Source organism: Chaetodon trifascialis, chromosome 8, assembly GCF_039877785.1.
Source record: "Chaetodon trifascialis isolate fChaTrf1 chromosome 8, fChaTrf1.hap1, whole genome shotgun sequence".
NCBI lineage: Eukaryota > Metazoa > Chordata > Actinopteri > Chaetodontiformes > Chaetodontidae > Chaetodon > Chaetodon trifascialis.
The window spans coordinates 20,074,866-20,095,409 of NC_092063.1; the positions used below are offsets into that span (position 1 = coordinate 20,074,866).

The window sequence follows — 20,544 nt, forward strand, 5'->3', positions numbered from 1 at the left end:
CCGATTTTACAGCGAGTTAAAAAACGGTTGGTTTCTGTCTCTCCCGTTTTTGATTTGTATTGGACCTTATGGGCGAGGTCAGAGGCGCTCTCCTCGCTCAGAGGCTGAGAACTCAAAAACCGTAAGTCCTATGGCTTAGCCAGGCACATCGTGAGAATCAGCGCAAGCGGCACTACAACTCTGGAAATTTTCACGTGCCTAGAGCGGAATTTGTGCTTTGGAGGAGCGTGGAAAGACAAAAGTTTCACACAATTTTCAGAGCTTCTCTCCACTCTAGCAGTTAATCCCCTCCACTCTAGCGCGAACATTCCGTGCAATACACACCCATTATAAACTCACAATTTCTCCCAAAACGCTCATGGTCATTGAACGGCGACTGCTCAAAAACTATACGACCTACTGAAACGAGACTTAATACACCAATAGACGAGACTTATGTCTACGTTTTAAAGTTGGAATGGCGTCTCTAGGCGAACGTATGCCGGAGCAGTAGCCCTTTGAAAAAGGGGGAGATTTTTTCACTTTTTTCGCCTCTCCCCATTCATTTCTTATGGGATTTTTTCGTGCGTTTTTCGCGTCTTACGACGCGAAAAACGCGTATTCTGTAGAGAAAAATAATAGCACACCGAGTCCGATCGAGCCGCACGTTTTGATATATGATTCGCCTGGGTGCTCTCAAAACTCTAGGACTAGTAGCGAATCGAAATTTGACACGGAAGAGGAATAATAAGAAAAAACCCGCAGAATAACAATAGGGCTCGGGGCTTCGCCCCGAGCCCTATTGCCCTACAGCTATTTCATAGCTGTAGGGGCAATAGGGCCCGGGCGAATGCCCCGTGGCCCTAATTATCTTTATTTGGGTCTCATAGTAGCTTCATTACTCATCTCTCTTTGCGTCTCTCTCTCTCTCTCGTTCTCTTTTACCACATGCTTCACGCTTTCACCATATGTGCTCGTGTGTCTTTGCTCCTCAGCTCAGCAACATCATCCCTCCCTCAAACGCTGGGACTTCGCAGCAGCTTGGAGCTCAGACTGACCAATCATCCGGCTTTGGCAATCATCTTCCAGCTGGAGTGTGTCTTCTCTGTTCCAATTGGCCGAGAGACAATGGTAAGAGGGACGCACAAACACATATGCAGCATATGTCCTAAACCTTACCGATTGCTTATCCTTAATCTAAGTCCTAGCCTGAAATCAACCTCTTGATGAAATGAGAGGAATGACCTCTACTCTCCCTCTGAAGTTCTAAAACAAAATAGGTCTTCACAATAATAAATGTCGAAAGACACCTGCACACACACACACACTCTCACACACACACACACACACACACACACACACACACACACACACACACACACACACACACACACACACACACAGAGACAGACCCTACTGTCCTGTCTTCGTCCTGCCTTTGTTCTCTCACCACCTCGCTCTTGTCCTTGGAGTGTCACTCCATCCATCTCTTGCCAGTGTCTCCCAGAGGAAATTACTGAAGACATCCTTGGCCATAAGTCCTCTGTAAACAGACAAGGCTGAAAGATAGAAGGATGGAAGTGAGGAGAACAAATCCAGTCGTGATGATTTGAGCCGAGCCAACTTCTTATCTTTGCTGTTATCCACGTATTTGGTCATGTGGAGGTTCGTCTATGCCTACATTTTGGGGTCTTTCATTGAACCATCTGCTGTCTTTAAATTGTGCAACAAGTTACGGTTTCAAGAACAGATTTTTCTTCTTTTCTTTTCTCACTTTGTTCCTTAAAAAAACAAACTTACAGCATAGATCATCTGTACAATAATTTCTGCCACTGCTGAAGTAGCAACTAACACATATGTATGTCCACATGAGACCTACAACCAAGAGCCACACTGATAAAGTGCTGACAGCATATCCAGCATGCCAGCTGATGCGGTACAAGAAGGTGCAGTACACAAAACAAACGTTGGATGATATATCTGTGAAATCTAACAGTTTTGTAAACTGTCAAATACTGATATCTGCATCAGTCTCAAAAGTCCAGTCCACATGGTCAGTACTCAGTCCTAGTCAGAGGATTTCTTTAGGTCTCTTTGTTTCAGACGTAACAGCTTTGTGTTGGCGTTCCATGTACATGACATGACTCGAATTTTAACATAATCTCTGGTAGATGACAGTAATCAGGAATTATTGTCTTGAGCTGCCCGTCATTGAAAGTTGACTGACCCATTTTCTTGATTTGTCGATGTAATGGTTGATATCAGGCCTCAATCAAAAATGGAATAATGGTCAGTCATTGCTGCTGAGTGCTAAGTTGGCCATTATTGGTAGGATGAAGATTGAGTTGGAATTGCATAATTTCTTGTGGAGCACATCACCATTATTTTTTTTCAGAAGCCCATAGCCTAGCTAGTTTTGAGTTGTGTGTGATGATGTAAATGGTCCTTCAGAGGCACGTCAAAAGCTTTCGCAACCCTACTGCTGTGACTGTTAACATGAAAATGTCAAATTTAAACATAAAATATTGTCCTTTTCTGAAGTGCTTTTCTGTCTCCCCTCTGTCCAAATGACTTTCATAGACCAGTATCTGGCACCTGTGACAGACCGACACAGTCTACACATCCCCAGGGAAGTCATTTCTAAATTCAGGCCACACCACTTAACAACCTCTCATGGCATGGAAAACCTCAGAAAGACTGTGGTAATTATGTGTGTGGGTGAGCCTTCAGCACTTAATGCATGCCAAGGCTTGCATTGTGTCTGCTGTGTGTTGTACTTTATACAAGCAGAGGTCACCAGATCACCAATTAAAAGCCGCAGAAAAACAACCAGCCACTCGGTCATGGGAGCATCATGGTACTTTTGCGCTTATGGATTAATTCACCCATTCTTGCCTCGTGACAGCCAATCAGTCTGTTTTAAAAGGACAGCCCCCCCCCCCCCCCCCTTTTTTTAACCGTGGATTGGAGTGATTGTTGTTGACCCGTGATGGATATTGTTTAGGGAAAAAAAACAACACTTTCTACAGTTCTACATTCTCCAGAGCATGAAACATATCAAGTGAGGAGTAGATCACCATCATCAGCCTTTTTGTTGCGTGCAGTTTGCCCATGAAACTCGAATGATCATGAGCTCTCATGATTGGAAATATCAGCAGAGTAATTGTTACAACTGAAGAGCTATATGTCTGCTCTCTGAAAGTTGCAGTAAACACTGCGTACGGGGAAGCATACAAATGTAGAGAATTATTCAAAATGCTTCAAATGTTTTTCGCCAGCAATCTCCCACACAACTATTCTCTCGACACAAGTCCTCATTGGGGGTGTTAGTTTATTTTGCTCAAATGCTTTAAATGTCTGTTATTATAATAGCTTGTGACTTTGAGAATAATAATAGAAAAAGATTCAGGGAAATAAAAACAAAACCAATAGTCTCCAGCCATCCTTGCGACCCTGTGAGCAGCTCATTTTCTATCTATTTGGTCACAAAGTATTGGACAAATATGTATTTTGACCTGATGATGGCACTAGATTAGAAGTCAAGGGATCACCAAAGTTATTCCAATTCATTTTGAGGAGGACTTTGATGTCTGTACCAAGTTTTATGGCAATCCATCAAACAGTTTCACTCAAAACCAGAAATGTCAACCTGCTGTTTGCACTAGATTAAATGTCATGGGATCACCAAAGTCTGACTGACCAACCGACCAAAAAATTGACATTGCCATCCTCAGAGCTGTGCTGCTCGTGTGGCTAAAATTCATATGAGTGCATGCTTGCTTTGACAGCATACACTCAGATGAGAGGCTTGGAAATAAAAGCCCCATTAGTGGTGTAGTCTGAAGGCTGATAGACACTCAGAAACAAGGAAGTTGCAAAGCTGAAGTTGTACATGTAGTTGGCTCAAGAGATTGATAGCAACAGGCAACAGAAAATGAAACAGTGCATTTGCAATCAGCACACAGGTATGTGCTGTGTGTCATGAGTCTGTCAGCTCCATGAAACTTAGTAAATGTGTCTCAGCGGTTCACAGCTTGATTCAGGATTCAGTTCACTTTGCCAGTCTCTTTTCCAAAAACACACTGCCACTCCATTGCTGCCTACATCGAGGTGAGTGGTGCAATTCATCAGTGAACTCAAAGGGATGAAGGAAGAAGGAATGACCGTGTTGACTGATAATGGCCAGGTTTCCACAGAGGATTAAGTCTGTGACTGACGCCCTTCTGATCTTTTCTCTTGTGCCATCACTGGACAAAATAACAAGTACATGGAGATATCACCATCTGATGGGCAGATTGCCATGAAATTTTGAGCACATTTGTGCTCTACAGTACATTTCCATTTCCACTTCATGAGCTCTCCTATTGCTCCTACCAGCTCTAATACATCTCTTAATCTAATAAACAGATTGCCATGAAACGTACTGAGAACATTCATGCTCCCAGTGGGATAAACTTTCTTTGCTTTTAATGAAAAACATTAACTCAGGTAGAGAAATTCTAATAAACCCGATAAAACCATCAACTGATGCCTGTCTACATCATCCCAGAATAGCGAGGCAGAAACTGTTGTGTGGGTGACAAAAAAAAAAAGAGATCTCCTGCCTCACTCTACTTCACCACCTTCGCCTTCTCTGGCATGAATGTTTGATGAGGTGAGAGATATTTAGCAGGGGGAGAGTAATTTCTGTCTCTGTGTGGGAGTGGAGTGTGTTTGCGTGTGTGTGTACTGATGGGTGCATATGCTATTTGTGAGCGAGAGCCTGATCTATCTTGGGTGTTGACTGATAGGGATTTGATACGTATTGCCTCCTGAAGATGGCAGCAGACACGACACCCTAAATCTCACCCAAACACCCACTGCATCTTGCAAAAGGCACCTGTATTGTCAGCTGACTGCTAAAACTTCAGTCTCTGCATCTTGGGCAACCAAGACGAGCGTGATGGGACGCCATACATGTCCCCGCACTGTGCCGCAGCTGTCAGAGATGTGATGCAATTGAGGTGTTATAGCCATGTTGAGCAGAGGTGTGCCTTCAGGGCAAGCAGCTGTACACTGTCAACAGCACTTCTCACCACTTGACACCACTTGTGAAAAACAATCGCGAAGGTTCAAGTCTGATAGCTGCACTTTTCAGGCCAGTGTTGAACTGAACTGCTGTTTAAACCTGCAAAAAACAATCAAGTTGCTTTAGGTGGAAGACTGACTTATTTAAAAATGGGGTGAATCATTCTGGAGAACGATTGTTGATATCCACTGAGTTTGACATTCAGAGAATATCTCCTCACGGTCCACTAGCTGTCCGTTCTGTGCATGCACTGAAAAAAAAATCTGTTTTTTGTACACAGCCCGGGCTCTGTAAATGGGAAACAAACAAAGAGGCTCAGACCAGGATTAGGTGTTATACAGCACAAAAAAACAGACCCGATAAACGGGAGGTTCAGCAGAATAAAGGAAAATAAAAGTAGACAACCGTAAATCTTAATTACAAAGATGTATACAGATACAACAAGGAGAGGAGCGTAAACTATGCACGGAAAACATAAACAATCATAAATAGAACTTAGAGAGCCATATAATATACCCAGGACAGTTTACATAAAGATATCTTATGTACATTAATATATAAAAAATAGACTTAAGTTTCCTGAGAAGTCGCATAGTGTAGTATAACTTGATCCTGCACTGATACAGTTTAATAGTAGAATCAAATGTCAATAATATAATGGAGCAGAATACAACAGAACAATTACACCCTGAAAATCTGCAGTTAAAACATGCCTTAACACGTTGAGTGTTTTGAGTTTTCCAATGGCTGTGTATAGCCTTAAAAGCTGAAAGTGAAGATATTAAAGAATATTAAGTGGCTCTGTACTAGTGCTGTATATAATACAGAATCATAGGATAATAGAATAGTACACAGGAGGATAGGAATGATGTGTATAAAAACACATTATTGTTTTGTGTGGTGTCACTTACGAGTGACAGACAGATACCTTGAAGCTCTCAGTTAGAGTCCCTCATAATGGAGAACTGAATCTATTCTCTGTCATTGCCGATGTTGCTTGACGCTGACTGTACACATTGCCACTAGATGGTGCTGTGTAGTGTAACTTGAGGGAGCCTCCTCTGCTGTTAGCTGTGCTTGGACGGGGTTGAGGGCAGGAACATGTAGTCTGCCTTACTGTTGTTCTTTCCTCTGATTAAATAGAATTATGTCTTTTGATGTATTCTGAGGGGGCTAAGGTGGGTGAAAAGAGTAAAACAATTTTGCTGAAATCCCTTCTGTCCTGAAACATAACCCCTGCAATCCAGAGGCAATCACTCGGTGCTCTGAGACTGCCTCCATGTTTAATCCTCACTGTGTTGAAAAGCAAGTCTGCTTCTCACACAAGACAAAGAGCGAGGATGGTCTCTTTTTACAAAATTGCAGTGCCCTCATTGCCTTTGGTTATGAAGAAAGAAAATCATGCTATGTCGTCATTTGTCCTCTTTGGTATTTTTGATGTTAGTTATGATTGGGTCGCTCTCTCTGTCTTTTCTCTGTGTCGTATCCTGTCTCTCTCTCAGAGCCTTTGAGCAGAATTCTTTCATGCTCCTTAGCAGCAATCAGAGGGATGGAGATAACAATTTAAATTAAGGAGGCTGAGGAGAGGAGAGGAACTGGGAATTTGTCTGATAGGCTGTTCTCAGAGGGCGTCTGGGGTCAACGAACTTCATATCATCAACTTTTCTTTCAGTCAAATACATCATGTCCACTTCCTGTCTTCCTCCTTCCTTGTGCTGTTTTACTATTTCCTTCTCAGTCCCTATTCCCTCCCTCCTTAAGGGCTCCATCGTGTTATCCAGCATCCCTCTCAGGCTACACACATGGGAACCCTGTCCTCCCGTGTCCACTCCAGCCACACTTTTCCCTGTCATCCTGCCGCCTATTGAAGACAAAACCCAGAGAAGCTGTTTACAAAAAAGAAAGGACACGTGAAAGTATGTGTGAGAGTTACAATTAGCTGCTCCACACTGCCGTGCTCAGTGATTATGACACCTCAAAATGTAAAGATGATAGTCGCCTTAATTCCCTTCATCTCCTCCCGTATTACTACTGTAATTGCTAGTTTATGTACCATATTCATTTGTGGTTTGAAACAAGGCATTAATTGGATATGATAATATGATATTTCAGTTTTACTTAGACGTTATAGATAATGGATGGATAGATAATTACAGCTGCTTTGGCATTGTTGGAGTACATCTCCAAGGCAATGCAGTTGTTGACATTGCACTGCTACTGAAGTACTGAAACGCAAACAAGTGATTCAAGGCGTGTCTACAACCATTTAAGGCTTACTATGGCAATGGAAAACAAGCATCTGAATGTGCACCCAGTTCCACAATACATATTTCTCTGTATATAGACAGGAATTTAGCCTTAAACTCTTAATAGAGTTTTATGTATCAGGCCCAGAACAGCTGGATGAATATTACGGCCATTCACAGCTGATGCTGGTGACCATCCTTGAACAGACACAGAGGTTACAGTGCCCCCATAAACAGCCTCCTGTTACCACATCAAGGATACCATGAAAGGTATTAGAGAAAACGTGTTTGGGTTTATCGTTAATTGTTTTTTTTTGTTTTTTTTATTGCGTGTGTGTGTATTTTAGGTAAACGGACCTTATAATTAGTTGATTTTGAGTGTTGAATGCCAATATGTCCCTGTCCATTTACGAACAGTGTAGAAATAATCCTTCTTTCATTCAAGTCACAAGAGCACTGATAAGAGCAAATCCTTGTAAAACAACTTTTAATTGCTCTTTTCTCAGCTCCTTGACATACTCATCTATTTGAGAAGTCAAAAACTGGTGTACCCATCGTAGTCCGTCATGCTTTCAGTGATCCACTCAAAAGTGTAAGTGGACGCCCTCCACAGTACATGATTTACTCACTGTGTGAATACCTGGGTCACTGACAGCTGACGCCAGGCGATGACGGCTCTCCTAATTGTGGCCTGTCAGCACCAATTTGTCCCAGCCGTAACTTCATCTGAGGCATCTCTGGCCTGCTCCTGTTTGCCGCTCTCTGCCTCTCCTCAGCCACCATTAGCCTGTTCATCAATTGAGCCATGTAATACTGTTGCATATAGCCTAATGCAAGACGATTTGGACTTATTGTTGTCTGCCTTCCTCCACTGACAAGCACTAGCTCATCGCTAATGGAGGGGCTGGTCTGGGGGAAGTGGAAGCAGGAGGCGCTGCTAACCCCACACGGCTTTGTCCTTTAGCCAAGAAACAATTTATTGGGGGGCGTGACAGCTGCAGTCATCCAAAACACTGACATGGGGGATGAGTGACTGCTCATAGGTCACAGTCTCAGATGGATGGAAGCAAAGCAGTTAGACCGAGGGGATGGGAGGGACATGTAAAGTGGAGAAACTTGGTTTGATCCTCTCACTAACCACCGTCACACTTCTGAGAGACTGTCAGACGCGAATCACTTCCTCGGAACAGTAATTGGCGAGTCTCCCAAGCTGCTACACTACAGCAAAGTTGTGTTGCGGAAAAAAGGATTTTGGCAGTTGTGATACGTGTCATGTACTGAAATGGGTTCTCCGTTTGAGTAACTGGGCCAGCACACAACCAGTAATGAATGTGTCACCGGCATCATATGTTCATGTTGCGCCACCTTTGACCCTGATTGGGCTTGGTGAGTGGCACAGTTGATTACTGTGCATCTGAGAAAGTGCAACCATTAATGCGTGACCTTTAAACGTACTCAGTGTTTTGCCCTTTACTGAGCTCTCATCTGGTTACATGCAGACGCAGGACTGAATTTGGCAGCATGCCCATTTCTCATATACTATATAAAGCAGCATTCCAGCTCAGAGAAAACACGGTCATCAGTAAACCAAAGATGTTTGTTGTGTTGTCACCCACAGAGCACATTGGGCAGCATTCATGACTCTTGTCTTGTTTTCTGTCTGTGGTTTCATTTTAAAATACAAATCAAAAACATCTTTCGGCTGTCAGAGGGGTGAATGAGAAAAATTCCCATAGAAATGAGACTGATGAGTGCAGAGGATACAGAACTAGAGACATGAGCATCACAGCATTTTCTAAAGTGTGACTGGACAGAGGCTTGCCACCACTGGAGAACATCCTGCTACTTACGCTATACAAACAAGTTCAAGCATCAGTACTGGAAAGCAATCTGAATCGCTGGGCTGTTTTTGTGTTAGACCCCACTGTATGATAAAAATGATAGAAGTCCCCAGTGGAACATTTTTGTAATGACATTTGTGTTTTATGTATTTCATAACTTAGATTTCTCCACAAACCAATTGTGAATTAACATTTCATTAATGAAACCTATTTTGCCATATTCCCTGCATTTCCAAATAGTGGCCTGGGCCTTTATTTAAGAGCGGTATGCCTCATTTAAACAAATTAACCCAACATAGTCAAAAGAAGAAGCAGCGTAGTGAATAATATATGACTTTGACTCTTTACTGAACACCTTGTTCTTTAATATGAAAAAAAACAAACAAAAAAACAAAACAAAAAACTCTTGGTCGATGCTATTGCACTACTTCGTAGCACCGATGTCCATTTGGACCAGAAGGTTGCATTAGGGCGCTTATTCTTGTTGTTCTTTCCTGTCTAGAACCTTTCTTATGTTGTATGAAAATGTCATATGTACGTTGCTTTGGATAAAATTGTCTGCCAAATGACAAATTGTAATTGTAATGACTTTGTTATTGTTTTATAATGAGATAGTACTGTGAAAATGTACGTTATGGTGGGTTTATCATTTGAGCCTTCTCAAAATGTGCTTCTGTTTTCTTCTCATTCATTGACATGCACCCACAACTGTTGGCTAAGTTTCTCAAGTTTGTTCATTGAAATGACATTGCTAACAGATTTTAACAGCTGTAGATAACTTTTGAATTACGCTAACATTAGTTGCATGAGTTCGTTAACTTTTAAATAATATGCGCTTGATGGCATTTCATTAGCCGACACCATAGAGTGTCATCCAACACCAGCTCCTACATAGTGGAGAAATACTTTATAGGGATTTACTGGTCCTAAAAAGGGCTTTTTTTTTAACGTAACCTGTAACCTCACAATAATGTAGAATGGAACACTCCTCACCTGGGAAGTAACACTGAGTTACCTCTAGGTAGCAAGCTAGGCGAGAAAAACACAGCAGAAAACCATACCGGTTAATCCATTTTTCATACATGTGCTCGGCGATATTTCGCTTCGGAGAGGTTTAAAAAAAGTAAATCCAAGGCAAACCACTGTATACAGAGTAGAACTCTCACTACAGCCCCATGCACACTGCTTCAACATGAGGACAAATCCAAAGCTTGACAGGCCTGCTGTCAGAATTGCAGCTCTGTCTTGTCTCTGTACCTTTAGAAAAGGTGAAGTCTGTTAAACGTGCTAATGTCCTCCCTTATTTCCCTTACGGGGGATTAAGAAAGTCTTATCTTATCTTATTTTAGGATAAGATATAAGGATTAAACAGATAAAACTAGATTAGAATTAATTCAAATAAATACTCAGACAATCCTTCAGTTATATATTGAAAATTCTCCATATACATATTGAATCTACAGCATGCATACAGTATTGTTGCCTCTTATCCTATGGTTTAATAGTTTTTGTTTAGAATGTTGCACAAGCACGCATTGTGTGTGGTATCAAACAAGCTTTACATTAGCTGAGATATATAACAAATCCCACTCTCTTAATTATCTATTTATTCCTTCCTCTGTCTCAGATGTCACTGCCAGGGGATGGAAGATAAACAGTATGTGGAGCAGAAAGCAGTGACATGGCTAGCGGCTGGGTTTATTAAAGGTGTTGGTGTACGCTTCTCCTCTGTGCCACAGAGATGCTTGTTTGGATTTTAATTGGCTCACCGACAGGTACATGCTGTATAGATTGCTGTGTGTTTTTCCTGTGACTTCCCTTAAGTGGCTGTTTGTGTGTTGCTGTGTGCAGTTCATTCGTGCATGTGTGTGTGTCTATGTGCATTTACTTGGTTATTGTGGGTCCCTGCAGACTTTAATGGAGTTTAATGAATGAAAAAGCATCACGTGAAACTCTCCCCAATCGCATGCTCATTAAAATTCCCTCTTTACTATGACACTGTCCCCTAACTTATGAACCATTCCCTTAGTCTTAGTTTCCTTGACTGCTTACGTTACATGGCATGTGAACACCAAGTCCTCCTACTGTTGTGGACCACATCAAAGAAACCAGTTATATTTTTGTTTGGTTCTGATCTGAAATGTCATACAAATGTTAATTAAATGTTAATCAAACATCTTAAGCACAGTAATGTCACCGGGATTTAGAAGTGATATATTTAGCTGATTTGTGGCCCATTCTGGAGGTCATTCCTCCCTGGAGGTCCCTTTTCCTTTCTCACAACGAGGAGAGAAGTTGAGGATAAGGCAAGGGAAGCTACATGCCGCAGAGACAATATTTCGCCCGCCTAATTAAAATGAATGTCAGCTCTCCCCCCACTGAGAAGTGCATCAATCTCCCCCTGCGATAGGCCCAGAGTGAGTCTTACCCTGTCAGTGCCTGCCAGCAGTGCTATCCTTCTCCAGACGGATGCATTGCCCTGGCAGCCAGGGAGGCAGTGGCAATGATGTTTGCACATCTAATGGTTGCCATGTGGATGGCCACCTCAGACTGAGACCCTGCTTCAGATATAGAGGAGTTTCTGCCCACACTTGAATGATTTTCATTTAAAACAGCAATTGTATAAAGTGGTCAATGGCATTTTGGAGCCGTTTCAGGCCTGAGCAGCTGTGGAAAATTCAGTTTTAGCTGTCCATTGTTCCACATTGCAGATTGCAAATACAATAATACAGATGCAAAATCCAGTTTTTGGATAGTAAACGGTGAAAAATGTTGAATTGTTATGTCCGTCATTGTGGTGATGCTTTCCTCATACTGTATTGTTAGGAACAAAGACATTTGACTAAAACATTTGTGTATTTCCTGTCCCAAAGCCATTTTTGTCATTTGCCTTGTCGGTAACTCAGCAGTCCTTTCTGCCCATCCGCTTTAGTCTTGGAAAATGTTGTGATTTGACAGATTTCCTGTCAGATCTGATGGCAGTATAACTGAACATCAAGTTCAGGTCTTTAATATCCTATGTATATATTCCTGTATATTTTTATGGAGAAGAATGTGTAGAACATACCACACCAACTTGTCTGTCTTCTGATTTTTCTTTGTATATGTATGTACAGAATACTGTTAGATTGGTTGAGCCAAACATGCGAGGGTACATAGATGCTGCTTTCTGTGTTTGCAAAATGTCAAACAGATTTCATGTGCAGACCAGATAAATATCTGCAGACATCAAGTTTGACAGAGCTTTGATGTTTCACATGCATTCATGCATCAAAGCTGAAAACATCACCATAAGAATCTCACATGTGCTCCTAATATCATTTCCTTTCAGCAAGTGATTTGTCATCTTTTGCGTTATCATTATCTTCGGTGATTTAAATATTCATCTGAGGCTAATCATCAAGCACATGAGATAATCATCTCAGGTACTTTGTATTACTCTTCTGAGTTAGATGCATTCTGTTCTTGTAAATGAGGAAGCTACTGATGCTAATTTCCCAAACCAGACTTTAATAACGTGTAAATCTAAAGGTGAATCTCTCGTCTAGTTTGTGGTAAGTTTCTATACGCTGTGAAAAGCATGCACACGACGAGGGTCGAGTCATGCTGTCATGCCGTGACTCTGTGAGGCTGTAAAGCTCGTTAAAATGAAAGCAGATTATAAGGTGCATAAATGTTGAGGTCCAAAGTTTGTTTTTGATCCTTAGTGTCACAGTTGTCCCGTTAACATGTGTAACAGGTAGTGCTTACAATATTCAAGACTAGTGTTATTATTATTGTTTTAGCATGCACATTTTTTTGTTACCTGCTAATCAGCACTACACACAAAGTACAGCTTAGGTATTATAAACCAAAGGCAGATTTTTGAGCCAGCAATGGCGCAAGAGGAAAAGTACGTCCATAAAACCTATTCACTAGCCAAAAACTCTGTCCTGAGCAATTATTTGGTTCTTGTCTAAGCTGTTATTTTCTTAAAAGCAAAAACACTGGCAATGGGTTTAAATCATTCTGATGCAATATGCCTGAGTACAATTTGTACAGTTATTCCAGAAGAAAATCAAATAAGTATTAAATTTTAAATGAGAGATTCATTGATTCGTTCATTATATATGCAGCTTAAGCATCATTGCTTCTGCATGTGCATCTTCTGTCCGTATTAGTCCTCAGGTCTTTGTTTTTTCATTTTTTTCTAAAAGAGCACCCAACTGCTGATTTAAAAAAAAAAAATCTGAACATTCACAGTAAATTGGCCTGAGCAATGAACATGTCTTTCATCTCCTTGAAGTTTTGCCATCAATGAAGGCGAGATGTGAGACTAAGCGTAATTCTTCCCAAGCCCTATCTGGCCTTGGTGAGTTGAATAGAGCACAGTCGCCTGCTGGGTTCATTTGGACTACTTGTGCGGAAGGATGAAAATGTGAGTGGTTTAGTGCTCTTAAGTTAATGATCTCGGTGCATGTTCCCCTCACTTCCTCCAGGGCATCTCATTGTGAAAAATAAGTAGTGGGAGCTGTGGGCCGGTGCCTGTCACAGGGTCTTGGCTGAAATAATGACTTGAACAGCCCAACAGACTGAGGTAATAGTAATAACTGTCAGACTTCGTCTCCCATCAATGCTCACATCCCCCTAATTTAGGATTAATTCCTGCTGTACTCCAGAAAGCCCCGAGTCGCTGAACGTCTTGCCACTTTCTTTGAACGTCTCCAAAACTGTGTTCCCGCAAGCTGCTTTATCTCAGCTTATCACAAACTTGTCTTTTTTTATATTTGGACATATTAGTAAAATTTAAATGAGCATAGCAAAATCAGCTCTGAAGTGGTAGCTGTTTCTAAAATTAGTGGTGTTTTTCCTTTTATGTATAAGAAAAGCCTTTTCATCCTTTTCTTTCCAGTCAGTAAGAGGTGGTGAATTTGACTGGTTGTGTCTCTGCTGCCAGTCCGTCTCATCTGCAGGGAATGAGGCCTTTGATGTGCAAAAATCGCCATCTGTCACCTTTTGATAATTTCCTCCTTTTTTTTTTACCTCTTCACAGTGTCCCCCCAAAAATTTGATGATTACCTTTCGTGCTCCAGGTTACAGACATGAGACCTTTGTTTCCACCCTGTCGTATGCTTGAAACAGAGACACTGTTTCTTTTATTTGTCTGCAGATGCTGCAGCATTATATTTTACACTTCTAAACAAGGTTGATGGATTCTTCCCTTAGAAAACGCTTTGCCAGTTGGAGCAATTATGTGTGCAGTGACATCGCCTGTTATTGTTTTCAGTACAACTTTATGAAAAAGTTTGCTGCTTCCTTGTTTTTGCCTGAGGCTACCATTTCTGTTTTTTTTTCCCTCTCCCAAGTGCACTGTTGAAGCAAGTGCTTGGTTACTCTCCGAGCCAAAGTTAATGGCTCTTCTTTTAAATATAGCCTTTAACACTCAAATCAACTGTGTAATCACACTTCGGGGAAATTAGCTATCGATTATTCTGCCTTGTCCGACATAATGACCATAGCAAACAGTTCTAAAAGCAACTTTTAATTCAAATTCCCTGATAAATTCAAATGTTTCCGGCCCAAAACAGAGCGAGTGCAAAAAGTCATACTTTATTTCCTCTGAAGTGTAATGTCATTGATTTTGATGTCTCTTTGCTGTCACCAACAGGCTTTACCATTGATTAAGACTCGCTGAGTTACTGTGCTGTTCAGAATGAGTCAATGTGTCTGACCCTTGAGGCAACTTTCTTCTCACTGGAGGCCTTCAGCACATGCATACATCAGCTAACTACCTCCTACAGCACTGTATCCTTACCACAATGCCATTAAACCGCCTACACCCTCATGTTGATGTCACATTGATCTCCACTGTCACACAATCAAGGAAGTGCATATTGTTGTTTTTAAGCTCATGTATGCCTCCGAACATTGAGGACTGTTTGCATACAAGGATTACATGCATAATGTGAATTTTCTGCCCGGCTTTAAATGAAACTGTTATCCCTGTTTGTTTACTCAAACCACAACTAAAGAGTCTCTTTGAGATTCCCTCAATCCTATTGTTTGCCAGCCCAGGCTGTCAGCGTTTTATGCAGTTCATATGTAGATCACCCCATTCTGAAGTACTTAAAAAAACCACTGCATTGAAATCCTAATAGTGATTCATGTCGCTACCAGCTTTGCGTTTCAAAGGGAATTCTTACTTGCTGTAGTTCTGTGCAAGTTTGCCATTGTTGTGATCGCAGAATGCGGGTTTGTTTGTTTTTTTTTAATCCTCCATATTGACCGTTATTACGGATGTTCACTTCACGTGTGTTTGTAGACATGTATTTGTGGTGTGGTGATTAAGCACCGGTGCTTAATGCTCACTGTCTGTTTGGCTCTCAGATTTTTCTTTTCCTTTTCGTCCTCATTCGCAGTTACTCAGTGCAATTTTGAACATAGAGTCATTCTCAGTTTCACATGATTGGAAGACTGAAAGAGTGTGATAAGCATTGAGTGTCGGACAGATAAAAGGTTTTTGCGAGGCTGTAGGCGTCCCTGTAGAAGAGGCCCCTGATTGGTCCTTTGTCTCTCTCATTCTCTCAGAGCTCAGCCAGCATTACTGCTCCCGAATCATCCCTGCAACTGAATATATTCATTGAATAATACAAGAAGTGAGTGTTGGGTCATGTGCTAGACACTCATTTTGTTCTTTCCCTCGTGTTCTGTGGGAGCGCAGACATGTTAGAGACAGAGAGCGCTTGAAAAAAAAAAGACACATTAGATAAATTGCCTCACAATTTTTACTGGCTACTCCCTCCGCCATGAAATTATCTTTCTGTAGTTGGATCATTTTTACAAAATCATCACTTTGAAAATAGACTTGTTTGATTGAATGTTTCGTATGAAGCATGTTATTAATTCAGCCCCATGAGATGGAAAACAGCCAGTGCCTCAAGGGGGAATATACTGCTGTCTGTTTTATGGCTGCCATATATTTCTGGAGTTACAATTCAAAGAAATAGCTGTTAATGTCTGTGCTACTTGGGGGTAAAATTATAGTCTGAAACAAACTCCCTCTCGAGAGGAATGGAGTATTGATCTGCATCTGGGGCTGTTTCAAAAGTGTGAAGCAACATCAATACTCTGCATATGACTGACCAATCTGTATGTACTGTATATAGATTTTAAAGGCGTGGCACAAATTTAATAGGCAAGGCCAGCGCCATCCCACAGACTGAAGAGATTTGGTTTAAAACACTGGTGGGTTTAGGTCTGTTGATTTGTACAGTGAATATTCTGATTCATCTACCATCAAACAGGGCTGACTGGTCTTTAACCTTTGCACCTTTCGCGCTGTTAGCCCCTGCTACCGCACACCATTAGTTGTGCAAAATGTCAGCTCCATTAACCTATCTGAACGCTTGACTTTGGGCTTTGTTAGCAAGCTAAGTTGACGGCAACGCTCTTTTACATAATGCATATTAATCTGACATTTTGAAACTGCTCTCACCCGAAAAACAAAGACAGCTTTGATTGTTTGTTTAAAAGCCTTAAATGATCTATGCTTTTGTTTACCTGGCAAAGACCTCTCATGGCCGCGCGAATAATGACTTTTGTCTGCAGGGACGCTGAAAGTCGTTGCTGGTAGAAACTCAAACAGCTGATGCCAATCAAGTGTGACTTTAGTGGTCCGCCTGTACGATTGCTGTACTTCATATGTATCAGTCTGCACCGACTTTGTGTGTCAATGGGCCTCTGCTTTTAATCTACTTTTCTCTTCCATGCTCAGAGAGATGTGATCTCATTGGCGGCCATTTTAAATCTTGTCTTTCCTTCCTGAACACGTGAACTGCATCAGCAGAAAAATCTTAACTCAAGATCAACTATTTTTCACCTGCTGTCTTCACTGTTGTCTTCAGTGAATGGAGTTTGCTCAGTTGTCGTGGAGATAGATGCGTTGTCATCACATGAAGTGGAACATCGGTCACATGACACAACAGGTGGAGAGGAAATTGTAATTAGTTTGTTCAAAGATGGTCTTTGGATGTGGATGACCTGCTTGATCTCTCCCGTCCTGACTTTGACCTCATCCCAGTCATGCCACTGATGTTCAGTCTCTTGTCCAGGGTCCTTGCTGTTTTACCAGTGTTGTCTTCGCTGTAGTTATTGCCATGCAGCACTTTAGTTGTCCTCTCCGGGGAACTATACTACAGCACTGCCAGTAAGCTACTGTATATCACAATTAACTCTCTGTTTCTGTGGGTAAATAGAGCCGCGGTGGCAGGGGGCTATAGAATAGACACGGAATAAATGGATCAATAAAGAAAAACATTGTTGTTTTCATCTTGTATACTCCTCGTGGAGCTTACTGCAAATCTGTTTTTGCCCAGTGAATTTTTGATATTATTCAGTCTGGGGAAGGCATTTCTTTTTTCTGGCTGCTGTCCTGTCAGCTGCTCAGCTTCGCTCCTGAAGGAACAGGTGGTTTGATGCTATAACAGAGTTTCTAGTCTGGTTTGAATTTAGGGGAAACCAGTTCTGCTCCTCTCAGCTGTTAGTATTACTGCTGCCATCTCATACATGGACAGATCATAAAGTACAGCATGTTGAGACCATATCAAACAGTATACTCACTCACTCACAATTTGAAGACATAGATACTGAATATATATAATTTGTTGGCACGGTGGCAACACTGTCCCTCAAAGCTAGAAGGTCCCGGGTTCAGTTCCCGCTGTGGGCGCCGGGGGCGTGTCCTCCACCATGCCTTCGGTGCCTGCTGCTTGAGAAAAGGGGCCTTTCTGTGTGGAGTTTGCATGTTCTCCCCGTGTTCACCTGGGGTATCCTCCACAAAAAAAACAACCCACTAAAAACATGCAAGAAGATCACCACCTGACCAATGGTGACAAAAAGGAACTGGGTCCCCGGGCGCTGTTGGCTGGCAGGAAGGACTTGCCGGGATGGGTTAAAAGCGCCCATGGTGTGTGGATTGTGACTAATAAAGGATTTCTATTGAATATAATAATTTTTCCCAGTTATGTTAAGAGCAGTTCAGAATGTTTTGATCAAACAATGCTGTTTCAAAATGAAAGAAGTTTAATTTCTGATCACACGCTTTAAAAAAGCATCTTTGTTGACTACTGCAGACCGTACCTGTGCGCCATAAAACCATCTAATGGACTTTTCATGACATTTAGAATAGAGACGTTACTTATATGAATGGTGATCTATAGTATTGGATTATGGTGTTGCATGTAAAAACTGTGCTCAGGGGAGTAGTAAGCATTGAGGGAATCATTATATGCTCCTCGTTGTCTTGAAATGATGTGGACCAGCAGGCTGCTTTTGTATTCTGTACTGTCCTACCTATGATTGATTACAATTGTCTGAGGCTGACCAGCTTATTAATCGATTCGGCAAAACCTCCGAGTCCTCTACGGATGATTTAAAGCAAAAGGCTTTTCTTTTTTTTGTTGTCGTTGTTGCTGTTGCTTGTCCTGGGATGGCTGAAGTAGAGGCGCGATGGGAGTGATTGTAAATCATGTTCAAACACAACAAAGCTGCTCCTTAACTGTATGTGTTACCAAATATTTAGGCCCATATATTGACCAAATCATATTTAATATGTGACCGTTCCCTGCAGTGCATTCATTTCAAGGCTTTGTAGTAAATCTGACGTATTTTCATATTGCTTTCTAAATTATTGAAATGATTAACTGAGTGCCTGAGTGATTTAGTTAATATGGCAAATGCTGTAATTAATTCTGGCAATAGACAAGTTCTTTGCTTTTGAAGTAAATGTTGATTGCACAATCAACACGAATAATGAGGCATTCAGCATTGAGAAAGGTTCATTTTAAGCCTCACTCAATGTAAAGATACTTTGCAGTTTAGCCTTGACATTACAATCCCTAAACCCTCTAATACAGTACCTACTAATCTACTGTATAATGATGGTTTTTCATCAGGCTGCAAACTGCTGCTGTGAGCGACTGTCATCAGAATGTGTGAGGCTGCATGGCACCAACCGTGTTTCCATATGAAGGGCATGGTATTTCAAAGTAATTGCCTAAAGGAAAACTTAATCTACTGTATCTTTTGAATATCAAACACCGACTCTCTGTAGGTGGTCTCTCAAAAGTTTGTAGTTTGCTCTTTTGTGGATGATGACAACACTGACAATAAATTCTACAAAAGATGCACAGTCACAGTGAAAAAAAAAACAAAAAACAACAAAAAACAAAACAGGATGTCAGAAATCCATAGACACCTCTGAAAACCATCCTGCAGCAAAATGAAATTAACATTAGCATTTTTATGGTTTCTGGTATGTCGCAGCCCACGCAGACCACACAGGATTTAAAGTAGCCTGTATGAGTGCAGAGTTGAATGTGTGTGTGGTGCTGTGAAGGCAAAACAAAAAAGAAAACCAGAACAAAATTACAGATGATGATGGCGAGAGAGACAGGCAGATTGAGAAGCCAGCCTAAATAACATACTGTAAGCCCAGGCTCCCCAGGTACAAGACAGCAGGCTGGATGGCTCTGCCCATCCTGACCTGCGAGGGGAAGGGTAAAGACAGCAGGAGCAGCACCGACAGAGTCAGGGGTCATTACAGGCATGAGACATGATTCCTGCCAACACTTATCAGCTGGACAATCAGAGCAGCTCTGCGGGTTGGACGTGTATCTCATGTGGCAACCTGCATGCACAAATTAGAGCAATTTTTAAGCTATCACGAAATGGAAACCTATAAGTACATATGTGTGTGATTGTATAAGTACATACGGAGTATATATGTGTGAAACTACAGGACAGAGATGCTAAGATTACTTTAAACCCTATATAGCAGCATCTGGGATCATTGTTATGGCCGTGCAACGCATATGATCAGGGATTTTTCTAACATAAGTTGTAACCCAGCAAAAATTCAGTCTTTAGATGGCCCGCATTGCTCCGACTGAAGCCCCCTGTGCACCACTTCAGCATATTTATTTGTTGTTGTTGGCTTATTTAATGGGGACAGTGCACATTAATAAACATTGCTGTAAATACCAAGAGACTATTTTTCATCTGTCGTCCCAGGACAGATGTTACGAAGTCACCCTAAAACAGAATATAAGATTGAAATTACACCTTTATTGTGCTCATTTATAAACATGCAGAACAATAATAAAAAGGAATAATATTAATGTTGATAAAAATATCATTCAGGACACCGTTACACACGCTTAGACTGTGAGATACAGGTGCAGAGGCTCATAATGCAAGACATGCAAATCAAAAGAGACATAAACTAATAAGACACTCTGCTATATTATTAGACATGAACTGAAACATCCAAAGCAGAAGAGCAGACATAAAAAGCACGTACAACATATATATAAAATACATAATTGAGTCTGGCACAAGAAAAGCATAATCAAAGTAAAAGACATGCATGCAG

The 20,544-nt window shown here is 41.3% G+C and overlaps 1 protein-coding gene across 1 annotated transcript in view; it reads left to right on the forward strand.

Moving 5' to 3' along the window:
* The window catches only part of nphp4 (nephronophthisis 4), a 154,934-nt gene that overhangs the window by 60,972 nt on the left and 73,418 nt on the right, over window positions 1–20,544 (forward strand). Inside the window, exon 8 of the mRNA XM_070969495.1 lies at window positions 975–1,110. Within this exon, the coding sequence (XP_070825596.1) occupies window positions 975–1,110 (136 nt within the window). The remainder of the gene's footprint in view (window positions 1–974; window positions 1,111–20,544) is intronic.